General features: G+C 37.3%; 1 protein-coding gene across 1 annotated transcript in view; it reads right to left on the bottom strand.

The window, feature by feature from the left end:
- Positions 1-6742: 6742 nt before the first annotated feature.
- LOC106871998 (ganglioside-induced differentiation-associated protein 2) overlaps positions 6743-20157 on the bottom strand; it is a 48431-nt gene continuing 35016 nt past the window's right edge. Inside the window, exons 8-12 of the mRNA XM_089348780.1 lie at positions 15238-15391; positions 13720-13859; positions 12992-13046; positions 11596-11739; positions 6743-9864 (exon numbers count right to left, since the gene is read on the bottom strand). Coding sequence (XP_089204906.1) covers positions 9811-9864; positions 11596-11739; positions 12992-13046; positions 13720-13859; positions 15238-15391 — 547 coding nt within the window. The 3' untranslated portion in view covers positions 6743-9810. The remainder of the gene's footprint in view (positions 9865-11595; positions 11740-12991; positions 13047-13719; positions 13860-15237; positions 15392-20157) is intronic.

Genomic DNA, 20157 nt, shown 5'->3' on the forward strand with positions numbered 1-20157 from the left:
AATTCTGAACCTTAAACTCTCTCACTTGGTTGGCCTTCCACCTTTTCACCAGTCCTTCATTTCAATTCTTTCCCATTTACTTACCTTCAGCCAAATCTTCAAATCACACCCTGCCCATAAGATTTTGAGCAGAAAAACTGCATTCAACAATGTACTGAGAAATGTCCAATGTAGATGTTAGAAATAAATAGGTAATCATTATTTTGCTGGATTTTGTCCATGTTATTATGAATTAAAGAATCAGAACTGGATATATCATTCTTATTGCTGCCAAAGTTACTGAATGCAGCCTGCAGAACAGCTTGAAGAGGACAGACACAAGAATATATTCTTGCTTGGTAACATTTGAAACAGGAAAAATCTACAAATATCTCACCAATAGAATGAGCAGTAGCTACCATGATTTCATTGTAACCTCAGATGACTAATCATTCTATTTGGCATGCAGATTAGAAGCTATTATTCAAATAGAAATTCTGGAAACAGAATCAAGAACAGATCTCTTCTGAAGACATACACACACGCACACAAATCATTCTCAAGCACTTGTGCCAATTAGAGAGAATATTAACCATGGTGTTTACCAATGGATTAGTCACTATGAAAAAAATATTAAATTACAGAAACACAGTTCTATATCTAAGTGGCAGGTATTGTTGTGTATGTGAATAGATAGCAGTAAGTTGTCTAATGCATCAATGGAAGTAGCCTTCTGCATTTTTAGTTCTGTGATACTTGGTGACACTAATATTTTTATTTGCCAGTGACCTAAATCCACACTAGATACCTAGGTGAACAGTATCATCAAGGTAAATATTAAATCAGTCAAAGGTAACATAAGCACAGATCTGTGAAGAGAAATACTGCTGTAAGTGTCTGTCTCTCGTGTTTTGTTCATTTTTGTATATTGATAGAATTCTTGAACAGCTGGAAAAGATGCATGGAGCCATATTTAGTAGACGCATCTGGTTAGTTGGTTGTTGTATATTTGTACACCTCTCTCAGGAGGCTGTCGTTGCTAAGTGCCTTTGTTATCTGACTACTTCTTTGTGAGGAATTTGATTTCTGCTTTAGAGTGTATAGCATTTCTTTGAACACTAGTTTGTTGGAGAACTCTAGATGGCACTAGAGTTACTGTTTAGCCAAGCTTTTCAGAAACTTTTTCAGTCATTCAGTATCTGAATTCAAAGAGAGATTTCAACATTCAACAGAAACTTCTGTTATGTGTAACAACAACATCATCATCAACATTTAACATCTGTTTTCCATGCTGGAATGAGTTGGACAGTTTGACAGGAGCTGGCCAGACTCCAATTGTCCAGTTTGACAGGAGCTGGCCAGACTCCAATTGTCCAGTTTGACAGGAGCTGGCCAGACTCCAATTGTCCAGTTTGACAGGAGCTGGCCAGACTCCAATTGTAGCATGGTTTCTATGGCTGAATGCTTTTCCCAATGCCAATTTACAAATAAGTTTCTATAATCTGTCCTGATAAGATGTTGCTTATTAATGGGAAAATTCCTGAAAATATCCTTTCTTAACACTATATATATCATTCAAAGCTTCAGTAAAACCTAACAACTTCAAAGAACCTGGAATTGTTTGATAATCTTTATTGCAATTTTGTGTGTAACTATCCTAGTCCACTGGCATGATTCAAACATTACAATAGTATTTATATTCCAAAACATCACTTAATGCATTGAAGCTTCCTAATATTAAGCTGGAGCATTCAGTAATGAACTGAGTGATTTTCATTGCATGTGTCACAAGCTGGAACTTCAGGTCAGTTGGCTGAACCAATATGTGGCTCACTAGTTCAAAGGTGTGCCTCATAGCTCTTCTTTGAACTACAACATATTTTAAAATGTGTTACTGTTTGATTTGCAAGTACATTCAAGTTGTTTGGTGTCTATACTTTTTTGGAATATGATAATGGTAATGATGTTGAATTTACTGTTGAAAGACAGTAGACCATTGCTGTTCGTCTAGTCTTGTGTCCTCATAACAGCAAGATATAGTAAATACTTGTACCTGACTCTGAAATGAAATTCACCCCATTTATTCTATGCAAGGTTGAGAGGTAGTCAGAGTAAACATCTTCTTTATAAATTGTATTATCAGCTAAACTACTATGAGACATAAATACTGATACATGTAGCATGTGTGTTTATTCTCATCAGAGTGTAGAGAGATATTAGGTGAATTTCCTTTTGCTGTTGCTTCTTATTACAAGGAAATAGCAGAGAAGAGCACAATCATTTAATATCTCATGTCATTAAAGGCAACAGAGGAAATGGTTAGAGTTTTTACAGCAATTTTATGTCAGTTGTTGAATATTACATCAGTTATTTTAGTTGCATTTGTATTAAGGTAACAAATCACTTCCAACCAGTAAGGAGTTTAGGGTTACACACATTCATTGCTCCCTCCCAAACCAGGGGAGTAAAAGCAGTGTTGTTTAAAGAGGCTGCTTTATTATTTCAAGAACAAATTGGAAAGATAAGCAAAATTTTGATGACATGGCATAAAATATTGCTGTATGGAGGTAGGATCAGATTTAAACCATGGGGACCCCAAGGGGAAATTTGAAGAAAAATTTCTTGAAAATAGCACTTGTCACCTACGTTTCAAACTCTCAACTTCAGCAAAAGTATGTAAACCAGGGGTTCTCAACTATTTTTATTTGTGAACCCCTTTGATTACTATTTCACTCTTGTGGACCCACCACCACCACCATACCCATTTGATTTTTTAAAAAAATCATATTGTATTTTTTTAATTAAATATTATTAGGACTTGTATAAAAAATTTTTTTTAATATTTTGTGTACTGTAGACCTATAACCAATTTCTTAACAACTAAATTCCATAGAAAATGAATGCTTACAAGTAAAATGAGTCATAAACATACAAGTATATATTTATTAAAATAAGATAGTACTTTAGTGTTAATTTCTTTAATGCAAGTCTAGCAGTTGGCTCTGCTCTGCTAGTTTTAAAATATTCTACTCCAATGTTGTCAATGATAATTGAAGATCACCTTTTTCTATGTCAATTCGATTACGAGCTTTTAACAGTAAGTTAGTGACATAGCTGAAACTAGATTCAACAAAGTAAGATAAAGGAAATGCAGTAAAGTATAACTGTGCTTCCCCACCAGAATAGTGGATACTTAGTAGCAGTGTCATTTCTTTTTTATACATTACGTTCTCCATATTTAAATCTTGCCTGAAATATTTTATCACTCTGCAATTCAGTGAGATTCTCCTGCAAACAGATAACTACAGCAGCAACATTAATAAGAAATGTCACCCAATGCAGTATATTTAACTGCAGCAGGTCATTAAACTGAGATTGTATATCATTATGCAAGTTTTTCAAATGTTCAGTATATAAGGTCACTATCATGCAGATTACTGTTACTTGATTCCAAATTACTAGGAAATTGTAATAATACACAACATACATTTATTTTCTAGAGCTGTACTTACCCTAGAAAAGTAGTAATAGCTCCTTTGGAGGATAAAAGATCAGGGTTTTCTCCTTGAAGCTGTTTGTTAATCAAATTAATTTTATCAAATATATCTGATAAATACATCACATTTAGCTGCAACCATTTGTTGGCTGAGATTGTTGTTAGCTAGGAATGAGACAACAGTGTACCAAAGTGCAAGAAAAAATGAGACAGACAATTACCTTTTGATAACCATCTTATCTCTGTGTGAATTACAAAGCATACAAACTCTTCATTATTATTACAGAATTCATGAAAGATGTGGTCTTGTAAATAATATTACAATATTATAGGCATTGTGCAGATGTGCACTTAATTGTTTTGCAAGTAAGTGTTGCTGGTGTTATCATACAGTCTATACAAAATACAGCATCTATTAAATAGGTAACAAAACCTCTGTATCTGCTAATCATGGATGGAGAACAGTCATTAGCAAAAGCTATTATATTTCTGAGGAGAATATTATGTTCCTCGAAATAAGTTACATTTTTGAAAATTGATTTGCCTTTAGTGTCTATCTTAAGATGTCTGACAAAAAAGCATTTCCTCTTTGAATTCATTACCCTCCGAATAACGATCATATGCCAATAAAATAGCTTTACTATCTCTCAGAGTAGATTCATCAGGTTGACGAGGAAATTTCTGTACTTGTAATTTGGCTACTCATTGCTTTTCTACATCTTAACCATTTCATCAATGCACCGTGACACTGATGAGTTACTTAAAGGAATCTTACAAGTAATTTCATTCACATTGTTTCAGAAATGATGAAACTATGAGATACCACAGGCAAAATTAGTTTCACCAATATTATGGGATTTCCCAACTTTTGCTATAATTTTAGAAATTTCATAAGATACCAGTCAACCATTATTATTTTTACACAATTGATTACTAAATAATTGATTCACCATTTTTCTTGCTTGGAATTCATTGCCTGGATCTCATCAACAAATTCAGTTCTTTTCTTATCAGAATGAGATTTTCAAGCTGCCGTACCTACATAATCACCATTAGACTCATCCAACTCTTTTCGAATCCTCTGCACTGTCCTCATATTGACACCCAAACACTCTGAAATATTTGTATTGGAGCTTCCAGCATGAATGCCAAGCAATACAGCATGCTGTTTCCAAATTTCTGGCAGAGTGAATTGTGTTATGGTGTTGTTTTTCTCACAGACAGTGCCCCACTGACCCTACTGTGTTGTCAACAAAATCAAAAACAATGTGCATGCATGAAATTATTAAAATGGCGATAATTTACCCATCACACCGTGTATATTTGTGTGTGCATTTTTGTCCCCCCACCACTACTTAATGTTGGTGTGTTTATGTCCCCATAACTTAGTGGTTCGGCAAAAGGAAACAACAGAATAAGTACTAGCTTACAAAGAATAAGTCCTGGGGATGATTTGTTCGGCTAAAAATCCTTCAAGGCAGTGCTTCAGCACAGTTAAATGACTGAAACAAGTAAAAGCATACATACAAGTTTACATTGATATTAAATACACTATTTCTCAGTGTTGTTCAGAGCAGCTGGCTCCAATCTTTATTTGCTCAAGCACAAATGTTACTGTTATAAGTTCAACTGAAAACCTATAAATTTTAATACTTCCTTGCAAATTACTTTGAAGTACAGACAGTTGTAAGTTCAGGATGGAGATTTCTACTAAAGACACAAAAACTAATGGAAACAGAGTTGTGAGTCTTCTCTTTCCCAAAGGCATCAGAGATATAAATAGAATGAAATAAAGCAAGCCAGCATAAAAACCAATTCACTGCTCTGAATTTCCATGACTTTCCTTTTATTAGCTGTTTTTCTTTTATAGCTTAATATACATCAAGCACAAATGTTTCTTGTCTGCTAAAATCAAGAAATAGGTATGTGAAACATTGCATGTGCTTGTTTTGATTTTAATCCCTTCCCTACCCAGTTGTTAGGAAAAGTACTTCTAGCACATTTCATGAAAAAGTGTAGAGTACTTAAATTTTTCACAGACGTCCTACGGAGTAACTCTGTGACATATCCTTAAAGTTCATTTACTGTGTGCTAACATGTGTGTGTGTATATATATATATATATAATATTCATCATCGTTTAACGTCCGCCTTCCATGCTAGCATGGTTTGGACGATTTGACTGAGGACTGGCAAACCAGATGGCTACATCAGTTTCCAATCTGATTTGGCAGAGTTTCTACAGCTGGATGCCCTTCCTAACGCCAACCACTCCAAGAGTGTAGTGGGTGCTTTTATGTGCCACCGGCACAAGTGCCAGTAAGGCGACGCTGGTAACGATCACATTCAAATGGTGCTATTTACGTGCCACTGGCATGGAAGCCAACCAGCTGCTCTGGCAATGATCACGCTCGGACAGTGCTCTTAGCACTCTACTGGTACAGGTGCCATCACGATTTCGATTTCACTTGCCCCAACAGGTCTTCGCAAGCCGAGTTTAGTGTCCAATGAAGGAGAGGTTGGCAAGGGTGCCAGTCGTCGAATTTAGTTTGATTTCGATTTCACTTGTCTCAACAGGTCTTCACACGTGGAGTTTAGTGTCCAATGAAGGAAAGGTATACATAAGGGGGCTGGCTACACTCCTGGCAGAGGCCTTGGATGATGGTCTCACTTGGTTTGCTGGGTCTTCTCATGCACAGCATATTTCCAAAAGTCTCGGTCACAAGTCAATGCCTCGGTGAGGCCTAATGTTTGAAAGTCGTGCTTCACCACCTCATCCCAGGTCTTCCTGGGTCTACCTCTTCCACAGGTTCCCTCAACCGCTAGGGTGTGGCACTTTTTCACACAGCTATCCTCATCCATTCTCGCCACATGACCATACCATATATATATATATATATATATATATATATATATATCATCATCATCATCATCGTTTAACGTCCGCTTTCCATGCTAGCATGGGTTGGACGATTTGACTGAGGACTGGTGAAACCGGATGGCAACACCAGGCTCCAGTCTGATTTGGCAGAGTTTCTACAGCTGGATGCCCTTCCTAACGCCAACGACTCAGAGAGTGTAGTGGGTGCTTTTACGTGTCACCCGCATGAAACATATATATATATATATATATATATATATATATATATATATAGCAGTGGACTAACAAGTTACAAACAGACCAACAATTGTTGACTTTAACACCATTACATCTCTGTGCTGGCACAAATTAACGCTTAAATGAAAAGAAATATTATTGAGACAACAACCCATTTCAAAAATATTTTATTTACATTTGGAATTGTATAATTTCCATAACATTTTTTGTTAGAGAATAACACTGCCATGTAGGATATGTTAGATATCTTTTCATACCTTTTTGTTCATGCTACATAATCGATAGCAGTAACAGCATTACACACACACATACTACATGCATACATATCCATACACAACCCTTAATAAAATTGTCAAATTCCTCAAGTAAAAATAAATGTAAATAAAGGCATTTCACTGCTAATAATACTGAATCACTACATGTGGAAAGTGATATAAGACTTTTTTTTTTTTTTACAGAAACCCCAATATGTTTACTGAGAAGTTTAGATTCATCACTATCTTGTTATCAACTATGAGCTTGGTGAGACAAAAAGCAAATGGCATCAGAAATATTTGTTCTGATTTCCTTCAGATGTATAAAACAGTAGGGAGCTGATAGTGATAACATTAGATGAAATCCAGCTTTTGGAAAACAAATAACTTGTCAACAGTGGAATTCCAAAAGAGGAGTTATGAAAGAATATAAATAAAAAATTTTTTTTTAAAAAGTATGTATTACAAATAGATGTGTGCAACATTATAGAGAAGAGGGTTAGCATATTTTCTAGCTGAAGACTCCTTTATAGAAGGACTGCTTATTTCACTTGTTTAATATGAAAGTTAGCCACTTGTTTTCAGATCCCTCATTATCAAATGAATAGTTTATGAGTTAACTTCTACAGTTAAATCTCTCATATTACACCCTACTATTTTTAAAACTGGAAGAACACATTGACTAATGCAGAGCTAGAAACTCTGTATAGAAAAGAGTGAATAGACACAGCTGGAACTCATTCGATTGTAGATCTACTTCATCAGGGTTGACTTGGAGCTAAACAACATAATTGTTTAGAATTAGTAGAGCAACAAGCAAATAATTAAGCATTTGTATTGTGAACTTCTACCAATATTTGTTTAATCTAACCTGTTAGCTATAGGTAAGTGGTTAAAATATTAAGCTTCTTCACAGAATTTTAAAAAATGCTAAGATTTCACCCATGTTAATCTGATGAGCTGTTAAGAAAAGTCATAGTAGACTCCTGATTTTTTGAAAATTAGGCACCATTCCTCTCAGTTCATATTAGCAATGATCACCATTACAAAATGCTTTTTGGCTGTAAAACTATGTAGTCCAAAACATTTTACAGGTAGATATATCTCTTCCTATTTCAAAAGAATTGATTCAGACTTAACACTAGTTGAATTATCTTATTTATCGGAGTTGGACACAAAATAAACATCAATAATAGCACTAAAAGATATTACTGATATATAACATAAAAGGCCTTTCATGACATTTGTGTGTAGAGAGCTAAGGAGGAGTGAAAGGTGACATCTATGAGTGTGTGTGTTGTTGCAAGAAACATCCAGTAGGCTGCTATGTACAGAAGGAAGAGTGTGAGAGCGACATTACCAAACCACAAGATACACCAGGGATGATACAGGGTAAGCTAGAGAGAGTTGCATTAGCACAGGGTATAGTATGGTCTGGCAGAGAACTTGCAATCTAGAAAACTAAGAAATATAGGTGGGCAACTTAGCAAAAATATACTCATACCTGTCATAGTTAAAGGCTTTAGTAATGTCAAATTAAATAGCATTGCTTTATCAAAATTCTCTAAATTGAGACAGTATAGGTGATTGATATATGACAATAAGTTACCAGTAGATTTGGCTCTTAGGAAACTACACTAATTATCCTTGAGAAGGGAGAGAAATTCAAGGTGATGAAGGAGATGATTGTTTGCAGCTGTTCCAATTACCTTTGAAGCAAGAGTAGCAGGTTGATAACTGTACAAAGTGTGAGAAGGACCCCTTTAAGAAGATGAAACATGTTGAGAGAGAATGTGATACTTTTGGGATACACAATTTGAGGCTGATAGAAGGGGTGTTGTCAGGGGTCCATCCAATATAGACAAGTGGTATAAACTTCTTAAGTCAACTAAAACGCTGAAAAGTTATCACTGAGATATGAACTATAAGACTTTCTACATTTGAAGATTTAAATATCAAGAATGTAATTGATATAAAATGTAGAAAAATAAAGCTTGAGCTGGTAGTATTGACTATATATTATCATGACTGTTTTCACAAAATACAAGTTAGCAAATATCTGATGGCTTAGAAAGCAAACCATAGATACTACTTATAGACCTCCCTCCTTCTCCTCTTGCTTGAGAGAGATGTATTAAATCAATGTATTAAATCACAAAACTTCAAATCATGATAAAGCCATTGTGAAGTTTTAATACTGATAATCTGTAGAAGAAGAAAGAGAAGCACCAGTGATTAGAGCAACTGATAATCAGTGGATTGGAAAAATCAATATATTAACTATTTAGTAAAGAAATACTCCAGTTAATAAATATTTCCTTTCTTTTTGTTTATTTTGTAGCTTTCAAGGAAAAGACTTACTTAAATCCCTGACAGTTCCTTTACATAAAGAGATTTTACAACTGGTTAAAATGCTTCATGTGTATTTGGAAAATTATTTTTCCTAAAACCAACATCAACAACAATATTTTTTTGATTATATTCATTTTATAAGCCCCTTCTGAAACCTTAACAAAATTCAACCTAGAACCATCCTTCATTTTTACACTAAACCTTAATGTACTTTGAATCCCATATATAGCTTAGTAAATATAGATTATTTTAACTATATTACTATTATTAGTGCTAGCTGTTGTTGTTATATAGAATTTGATTTATCACAATACTTATAAACTTGAAGATATGCAATAACATCTTACAATCAGGATTTAAGCTCTCAAATCAATATTACATCATTGGAAATTAAAATACAAGGACATAGTTGTTAAAAATCAACAACAAAAGCACATCCCATGATAGGGGCCATCACTTCTCATTGTTGGTAGCAGCATTATCATTTGTTTGTTCAATATTTGGCTATTTGAAGAGTATAACAGTATAGCGTAACAAAACTTCAATATTTTTCCTAATACTTCCAGTACTTCAGCAATTAAGCCTGCTTCTGTTCTTACAGAATACACTGTTTTAAAGATCTTCTGTTGGGTCTTCAGCAGGCACATAATACCGTGGACCATTTACCTTGAATAAAGAGGAAGAGTACGTTAACACATACACACAAAGATAAGATTCATATCCATAAAAATACATAAATACATAAGAATTTTACAACTATTTATATAAACATTACTGAGACAGGTAATTCATTCTTTTAGTGCAGTGTGGATTACTTCACAGTGAGGGGTAAGTAACAAGTAAATAAAATTTGAAATAAAATTTTAATTAAAATTTCTTTGGTGGGGGGGGGGGATTAGATGAGGGCAATCAAAGTGGGATGAAGAGCAAAAAGTTTGAGAAGCATTGTTGTAGTGTGTTATTTATTTACTCATCTCTAATCAGTCATTCACTTTCAGTGATCATGTCATCTTTGAGGCCGATTCCACCAACCAGGTTGGTACAAACATAATTGTAGTTTTGAAGCATCAACTTTAAAGCAATATAACTCAGCTTAGCATAAATAATATATATTACACATTGTTGCCAAAGTTTATACATTCTGACAACTTAAATTTTGGTGTCCTAGGACTGATGAGCAGTTGCTTGGATGTCAAAAAAGAGCTATAAAGACACTTGACAAAGTGGTAGTGGGTCAGAGAGGTTAGGGAAGAGAGTTTTGTAGTCCATTTCATTTAGTTCCTGTAGTGTCATTTGCAAGACGTGGTCAAGTGTTGTCATTGAGAACAATTGGTCCTTTTTTTAGATTAAAACATATTGGACATAAATGTTGTGATTCCTGATGCATTTTCTTGATTTTCCTGACAATACTTCTCTCCTGTGATGGTTTTGCAAGGATTTAAGAAATGGTAGTGGGCAATTCCACTTGCTGACTCCTACACAGTAACGTAACTTTCTCTTTGATGCACCTTTAGTTAGGAGGATGCTTTGGTGCTTACTCTCAGCCCAGTCATAGCATGGAACACAGTCAGTTGCATAGAATTAGTTCTTTATGTTGTTACAATGCAATGAAGAAACAGATCACGAAAAAAGTACCCACTACACTCTCGGAGTGGTTGTTTTTAGGAAGGGCATCCAGCTGTAGAAACTCAGATTGGAGCCTGGTGCAGCTGCTGGCTCTCTAGACCACAGTTAAACCGTCCAACCCATGCCAGCATAGAAAACGGACGTTAATCAATGATGATGAATAAGAAGAGCAGAACAGACTTCATAATAGCAATTGTTTTTTATTACTTTTATTCAGTTGATGCAACATACATTTCTTGAGTTTTTATTTTTGGTTATTTAATGTGTTGCAAATGTTAAACAACTGTTTTGTTGTTCTGTAACCAGTTGCATTGTTTTGGGTGGGTCTGCTTCAATAAATCCCTCAGTTAGTCGTTTGTCAATTACAGAAGAACATACATAACTTCCTTCATCTTCAAGGTTCTTATCTCTCCCATGAAACTTTTTGAACCATTGTTGAACAGTATATTCATTGATGGTCTCCTATTTAAATACTTGGTTGATATTGCAAGCAGCTTTTGCTGCTTTGCATTTAATTTTCAACTCTTTATAATAAAATCATTCAAATTTGTCATTTCCCCCCATTTTTTAATTTGAAAGCCTAAAATGAACCAAAATAAAGCAAAACCACAAGCATAAATCAAAAGAGTGAAATCTGTGCTTCAAAATGGTTTCTAGAATAAGCATCAAAGTTTAAAATAAAAACTGCAATTATTTTTGCACCAACCTAATGTTATTTCAAAATACTTTATACATTAAACAAGTATCAAAGGTGTTTGCATGAAATCTTACCTTCACATCATATTCAAATATCCACTGAGGTAAGTCTAGCTGATCTGTATTCATTTTTGCATACAAATAATCTGTACCTTGCAGATGACTGATTTTAGTTTTTATTTCTGGCGCTGTAAATGTTGTGAAGAACCATGTTGAAATCTGGACAAATGACAAGAAAGAAAAATGTTAATAAAAAGAAATTTACCTTTTATTTGCTGCTCTATTGTTTTGATATTTAATAGGATGAGATTTTCAGAAACAGTTATTTCTTACCATTGCTAAACATTGTATTTTTCTTCTGTCTCATGTCTTTTGATTATCAAGAATTTTCTTGGCTTTAATCAGACTTCAGTCCTCTGTTGGTCTCCATATATTTTTTCTTGTAAAATCCTTTTATATTTCTCAAAGCATTTTGCTAACCAGTGACATTAAGAGTCTTACCAAGAGTGATTTTTAATACACATAGGCACACACACATTCACACCACCACACAGTTTCTAGATGTCTCCTAATATGCAAATAGGAACTAAATTAAATTTTTAGGCTATATAACAAACATTTCTTAGAATGTCACGTCACATAGCCACAAGTTTGTTAGAGAAGGGTATAACTGATTAAATCGACTTCAGGATATTATAGGCTGCTTGATATAGATGTTGAATATTGATAACTTAACATCCATTGAAGATTCAGGACATATTGGGAGATGGAGATGCATTGAAAGAGCCATTCCACCTTATAAGGCTAATTTTTATAGATGACCATCTTTATTCCAATCAAACTGAGTAAAGAGATAATTTAGGAGCTCAGGATGATACACATTTACACTGTTACAGGCTTAAAAAGCAACCGATCAGAGGACAGCCAGTACTTTGACAGCAGTCCTTAGTTAATAATAGTAATTGTTTTTAATTTAGGAGAAACAAGGTCAGCAAATTTTGAAGGAGAGGCAGTAAATCAGTTATATCAACCCAGTGTTTGATTGGTACTTTATTTTGTTGACCACAAAAGAATGAAAGGCAAAGTTGATTTTGGTGAGATTTGAACTCAGAACATGCAGTGCTGGAAGATATACAACAAACATTTTATTTGACACTACTTTTATGATCCTGCTAATCCAGGGCCTATATAATAGTTGTTTCCAATATGGACAAAAAAGTCAGAATTTTTTAAGGTAGGGTTTAATTGATTAAATTAACCCCAGTGCTTGACTGGTACTTTATTCTATCAGCCTCAGAATGATGAAAGGCAAAGTTGACCTCAGTAGGAATTGAACACAGAATGTAAAGAGACAACAAAATCAACAAAGTATATAGCTGTAATAATAATAATGGTTTTGACAACTGTACTTTAATGCATACTACAAAATTCAGTGAATGTAAAATAGCTTTAATATAACATCATCACTTACCTTAAACCATATGTTGGAGTGGACTATATAAAAGGTGACTAAGTTTTTCTTATATCTACAACAACAAAAAAGACAAAATATATATCTTCAAATTACAGTTTTCTGAAAGTAGTCAAAATTAATATTTTTGTAAAGCAACTGACAAGTTGATAGGTCATTTACCAGTTGGGTAATGTGTTCTTTGCAGAGCCAACAAAACTGCTACTTGACCAGTTTATTTTAATGTAAATAAGTTTGGTATAAATGCAATATTGTAAGATAGTGTGAACATTGAATAAAAGCAAACGAGACATTGATCTTCAAATGAAATGTGCACACTTTGATAGCCTGTATAAAGATGTCTGACATTTTCTCTTTAAAATAAACTAGATGCTCAAAGCTGTACTTAGATATTAACAATGAGTAAACATGTGGGCAAAAAACTGACACTGAGCTGAGGCCAAAGTCACAAAAAAAAAAAAAAAATCATAAAACATTGCTGACCATTACCCTGCACTGTAGAACAAATTTAAAATATACTTTATTAACTTTACAATTGTGAAATATTAAAGCTTGTTTATAGTGTTACATAATTTGCTGTTTAAATTTGTAGCAGACTTTATATAACATTAAGAAGTATATATTAGCTGTATGTATGTATGATGGTGGGATCAGAGATGTAGTCTGGAGCTAAGGGGAGTTGGAACTTATGAAACAATCAGTTTATAGAAAGAGAATAAGGAACTCACTTATCATGTAGAACATTGTAGGCATATTTCAGGAAGGAAGTGGGAGCTAAATTGTCAGTTGTTGTGAGAGTATGCAGGTAGATCACAGAATATTTGGTATCAGCAATGGAATCCATGACTTGAACAATATATTGTAAAACCTGATGTACAAAAGGAACAAAAATATAAACAAAATCAAAGCAGTAACCTTAAAACCTCAAATTTTCATACTGTTCATTACATTTAAAAAAACAAAAAATTATCGAATTCAAAGGAATTAAATTTTAAATTGGAATTAAAAGTTGAAAAACTTTAATGAGATTTGTGTTTTCTGTATAAAACCACTTCTACTAGAAATTTATGAAATTTAATATTTCAAGAAATAGCTATTATTTCCATAAAATATATTAATCACTTGACTTGTAGCACAGGAGTCTTTGGGTTTATCAACAACCCCCAACTAGGAAATGATTTAAAATTTTAAGGGGGCAGTAAAGAACATTTTTTGTATATTACTATTCAGTTTTAAACATATGGGGGGAAATGTTTTTTTTTTTTTAAATTAAAAACATAAGATAATGGGGAGAAATAAAAGATTGACTACCATGAATTTAGCCTAATAATTGTTTGAAAGCTGAATCTTTGAATAAACCCCAAACCCTAATCAGTTACTGGCAAATGGACAGAGAATAAACAAACACAATAACATCCCCATTAATGAGTGGACTACAGAATAGCTGCTCAACCAGTCAACAAATATTTTACCATCTTTAAAATGAGAACCTCATATTTTCAGTTCTAAGTCAAAGACAGGGTGACCTGAAAATTTAATCAAGCAATTTTGAACATTACCCTAAATTGAATGAACCCAAAGAAGCAAAATTGTTGATAGCTGCTCAAAATGTGTTTGAATTATTGTTGCTGCATGTTTTATGAGCATTTTATGGAATCAATACATTATTATAAGGTCAAGGTTGTGTTAATACATCAATTTAGAACTGAAAATTATTTTAACCAAGGCAGGTATTCTAGAGGGCTGTCTAATTAATAGCTATAATACAACCCCACCCCATTTTTTACCCATCTGTATTCATCATCATCATCGTTTAATGTCTGCTTTTCATGCTGGCATGGGTAGGTGGGTTTAACTGAAAACTGTTAAGCCAGGAAGCTGCACCAAATCAGATCAGGACCTGGTGCAGCTTCCTGGCTTAATAGTTTAGTCAAACTGTCCAAAGTGGATGTTAAACCATGATGATAATGATGAGTACAGATAGGTAAAAAAATATATGTTAACAAAGGAAATAGGGAAATAAACCTAGAATAGCTCCAGCTCTTCCTACCCAACCACCAAAGATGAAAACTTTACTCCCCTAAAAAACTGCCTGTCTGAAAGAACTGATATATAAATCTGAGAGGCAACTTTTTTTCCCTTATACCTAAATAAAACTGCAACAAAGAAGTTAGAACATTACAAAATAAATCAACCTTTGTCAATATCAAGATAATTGTTATAAATGATATAATAAAAAGGTTTACTTTTTCTAAATCAATATGATTTACAGGAAGATTCTTGCCAATGAAGACTAGTACAGGTCTTCCAAACCGATCAACACCTGTTTGATAAAAACACCGCAAGTGTGCAATATTGCTAGTATTTTCATCCTTAGCTTTTTGTAAAAATTTTTCATATCTAAAACAATGGAGAAAATGTCATTAGTGTCATAAAACAGAATATTAACACAGAAGAATAAACAATGCCTATTGCACTATTGAAGCTACAAGTAATTTAAAGGAGTGATTAGGAGGTGGCAAATATCAAGGGATAACGATGGGAGGGGGCATTGGGTCTTAAGAAGAGTCATGTTTTTTTTTCTTTCTTAGAAATAAATTGTTTAAACCAGGTTCAATACTGCTATTTTAAATAGATCCCCCCCCCCCCAATCTTCAGAATTAGAATGAATGAGACAGAAATATGAATTACAATGCACTATGGTTCAATATAATTTCATTATAGAAATCCTTCATAAACATTTAACAAGACCAAACAAACAAATCTACAGAAATATCTAAAAGTGGGTATCATCATCATCATCGTTTAACGTCCGCTTTCCATGCTAGCATGGGTTGGACGATTTGACTGAGGACTGGTGAAACCGGATGGCAACACCAGGCTCCAGTCTGATTTGGCAGAGTTTCTACAGCTGGATGCCCTTCCTAACGCCAACCACTCAGAGAGTGTAGTGGGTGCTTTTACGTGTCACCCGCACGAAAACGGCCACGCTCGAAATGGTGTCTTTTATGTGCCACCCGCACAAGCCAGTCCAGGGGCACTGGCAACGATCTCGCTCGAAAATCCTACAGGAGCCAGTCAGGCGGTACTGGCAACGGCCACGCTCAAAATGGTGCATCTCATGTGCCACCCGCACAAGAACCAGTCCAGGGGCACTGGCAACGATCTTACTTGGCTTGCCGGGTCTTCTCACGCACAGCCCATTTCCAAAGGTCTCGGTCCGTAGTCATCGCCTCGGTGAGGCCCAATGTACGAAGGTCTTGCCTCACCACCTCAGCCCAGGTCTTCCTGGGCCTACCTCTTCCACGGGTTCCCTCAACTGTTAGGGTGTGGCACTTTTTCACGCAGCTATCCTCCTCCATTCTCACCACATGTCCATACCAGCGCAATCGTCTCTCTTGCACGCCACAACTGATGCTTCTAATGTTCAGCTTTTCTCTCAAGATACTTACACTCTGACGGGTATTCACATTGACATTACACATCCAACGGAGCATACTGGCTTCATTCCTTGCGAGCTTACGTATGTCCTCAGCAGTTACAGCCCATGTTTCACTGCCATGTAGCATGGTTGTTCGTACGCATGCGTCATACAGTCTGCCTTTTACTCTGAGTGAGAGTCCCTTTGTCGCCAGCAGGGGTAAGAGCTCTCTAAACTTTGCCCAGGCTATTCTTATTCTAGCAGCTACACTTTCAGCGCACCCACCCCCACTACTAACTTGGTCGCCCAGATAGCGGAAGCTATCGACTACCTCTAGTTTTTCACCCTGGAATGAGATAGAAGTTGTTTCCTGTTTGTTTGCAGTCTTTATTGCACCTGAACATCTGCCACAAACAAAAACTAACTTGCTAGTTAACCTGCCTTTGATGTTGCTGCACCTCTTATGTGTCCATAGCTTGCACCGGGTACATCTTATAGAGTTACTACCTACTCCTTTTCTACATACTGAGCAGGGCCATCTACCTGAAGGGGTTTGTGTTTTATCTACCTTCCTACTTATTAGGATTTTGGTTTTAGCTAGGTTGACTCTAAGGCCCTTCAATTCTAGACCTTGCTTCCACACCTGAAACTTCTCCTCTAGTTCTGATAGTGACTCCGCAATTAGGGCAAGGTCATCAGCATAGAGGAGCTCCCAGGGGCAACCTGTCTTGAACTCCTCTGTGATTGCCTGGAGGACTATGGTAAATAATAGGGGGCTGAGGACGGAACCTTGGTGGACCCCTACCTCTACCCGGAATTCATTGCTGTACTCATTTCCAACCCTCACCTTACTGGCCGCATCTCTGTACATGGCTCGCACAGCTCTCACTAGCCATTCTTCTATCCCAAGTTTCCTCATTGACCACCAGATAAGGGATCGGGGGACCCTGTCAAAGGCTTTCTCCATGTCAACGAAAGCCAGGTACAGAGGTTTATCCTTGGCTAGGTATTTCTCTTGCAACTGTCTCACTAGAAATAAGGCATCAGTAGTGCTTTTACCTGGCACGAACCCAAACTGCATCTCATCTAAATTGATTCGCTCCCTAATTAGTTGGGCTATGACCCTCTCTGTAACTTTCATAACCTGATCTAACAGCTTGATGCCTCTGTAATTATTTGTATCTAAAGCGTCCCCTTTACCTTTGTAGCAGTTGACTATGATGCTGCTACACCAGTCATAGGGTATGACTCCTTCGTGTATCACCTGGTTTGTAATACGGGTGACTAGGCTATAGCCAACACTGCCAGATATTTTGAGCATCTCTGCAGTGATTCCTGATGGGCCGGGGGCTTTCCCGGTCTTCATACTCTTAATTGCTTTATCTACCCTGGTACTATCAACTCGGATAGCTGGTCCCTCTATTGGGTCGACATAAGGCAGGCTCTCTTTCTCCCATTCATTCTCTTTATTAAGCAATCTATCGTAGTGGCATCTCCAGACCTCTTTCTTTGCATCCTCATTTAATGCAAGCGTACCATCATCCATGCGAACACATTTCTCTCCTACAACATCACTATTCTCTCTCCTACACTGTCTTGCAACCCGAAATACCTCGAGTCTTTGGTCCTCACGGCGCAGAACATTGGCAAATCTTTCCTTATCTGCTTCCCCTCTGGCTAAATAAACCTGTCGCCTAGCCTCCCTTCTGGCACATTGGTACAATTCCCTGCTACCACCGTTCTTCCAGTCCTTCCAAGCTTGTTTCTTTTGTCTAATAGCCCTGTCTACCTCCTTGTTCCACCACCACGTTACTCTGGGTTGGGAGGGGACCTTACACCACCCACAAATCTGGTCGGTGGCTTTCAACAGGTTGTCCCGCAGAAATCTCCAATTGTCTTCCACGTTGTATGATGCTATATCCCCTTCTATTTCGTTAAATGCTTCAAGTAACTTGTCTCTAAGTCTCTGTCCGTTTGCAGGGTCTTTAAGCTTCCACACCCTTCTTCTCCAAGCCTGTCTAATTCTGGGCACCCATTTTGCCTTGATCCCAAAGTCGCTAACTACTAATCTATGTTGTGGGGTACATTCTTCGCCAGGGTAGGTTTTGGCATTTATAAGCCGCCCTCTTTCCCTATTTCTGGCGAGGATGTAGTCGATTTGGCTAGAGTGTCTGCCGGAGCGGTAGGTGACTAGGTGACTGGCAGGTTTCCTGAAGTTGGTATTGCAGACTATAAGATTGGTTGCATCACAGAACTCCAGCAGTCTGGTTCCCTCCTCGTTGCGGGAACCGAAGCCATAGCCTCCATGTATGCCATGGAAGCCCCCAGCACGACGTCCGACATGACCGTTGAAGTCTCCAGCCACAAAGAGAAGGTCCCTGTCACTCGTCGACGAGGTAGTTTGCAAGAGGGTGTCATAGAATTGGTCTTTCAGACCATCTGGTAGCCCAGGTTGAGGTGCATAGGCTGAGATGACAGTAGCTAATCTATGATGAAGCACTAGTCTGATCTTAAGTACTCTGTCACTTACTCTAACGACCTCGATTACCTTATCCACCCATTTCTCCGCTAGAAGTATTCCTACGCCCCCGACCCCGTCAGTGTTCCCTGCCCAGAAAATCTTGTACCTGTGTTCTTTGCCTGTGAGGAACCTTGCAGAACCTCCTCTCCATCTTACTTCCTGGATGCAGCACATATCTACGCATCTCCGTTCAAGCATCTCAACAATTTCACCAGATCTACCTTTCAGCGTGCCGACGTTGAGAGTGCCAATCCTAACAGTATGGGTGTTGGGGGTGTGGGCCTGTAGCCTGGGAAGAGGAAAAGCAGTGTCGTGTACCTGAAAAGAAAACTTGCAATTGGAAGAATTCATAAGCAAAACATTACCTACAACCTGCAAACATTTCTCAACCTTAATGCGCTACCCAAAGGTAGGGGAGAGGATGGCCAAGGCCACTAGATGGGTTCCGGGAGACAGCCGAGGTTGACAGGATGACAAAGGGATGAACTTCCGGTGGAGGGGGCGGGATGACAGAGGAATGAGCTTCCGGTGGAGGGGGTGGGATGACAGAGGAATGAACTTCCGGTGGAGGGGGTGGGATGACAGAGGAATGAACTTCCGGTGGAGGGGTGGGATGACAGAGGAATGAACTTCCGGTGGAGGGGTGGGATGACAGAGGAATGAACTTCCGGTGGAGGGGTGGGATGACAGAGGAATGAACTTCCGGTGGAGGGGGTGGGATGACAGAGGAATGAACTTCCGGTGGAGGGGGCGGGATGACAGAGAAATGAACTTCCGGTGGAGGGGGTGGGATGGCAGAGGAATGAACTTCCGGTGGAGGGGGTGCGATGACAGAGGAATGAACTTCCGGTGGAGGGGGTGGGATGACAGAGGAATGAACTTCCGGTGGAGGGGTGGGATGACAGGGGAATGAACTTCCGGTGGAGGGGGGGTGGCAGAGGAATGAACTTCCGGTGGAGGGGGTGGGATGACAGAGGAATGAACTTCCGGTGGAGGGGGTGGGATGGCAGAGGAATGAACTTCCGGTGGAGGGGGTGGGATGACAGAGGAATGAAACTTCCGGTGGAGGGGGTGGGATGACAGAGGAATGACAGACGAATGAACTTCCGGTGGAGGGGGTGGGAGGGCGGGTTACCGCCAGCGAGTAGAGAGGGCTCTTAATTGTAGATTTTAAATATTTGAGAGACAACAATGCATAAATCGTAATTTTTTTAAAAGAGCAAT

The sequence above is a fragment of the Octopus bimaculoides genome, chromosome 3, assembly GCF_046866305.1.
Source record: "Octopus bimaculoides isolate indiv1 chromosome 3, ASM4686630v1, whole genome shotgun sequence".
NCBI lineage: Eukaryota > Metazoa > Mollusca > Cephalopoda > Octopoda > Octopodidae > Octopus > Octopus bimaculoides.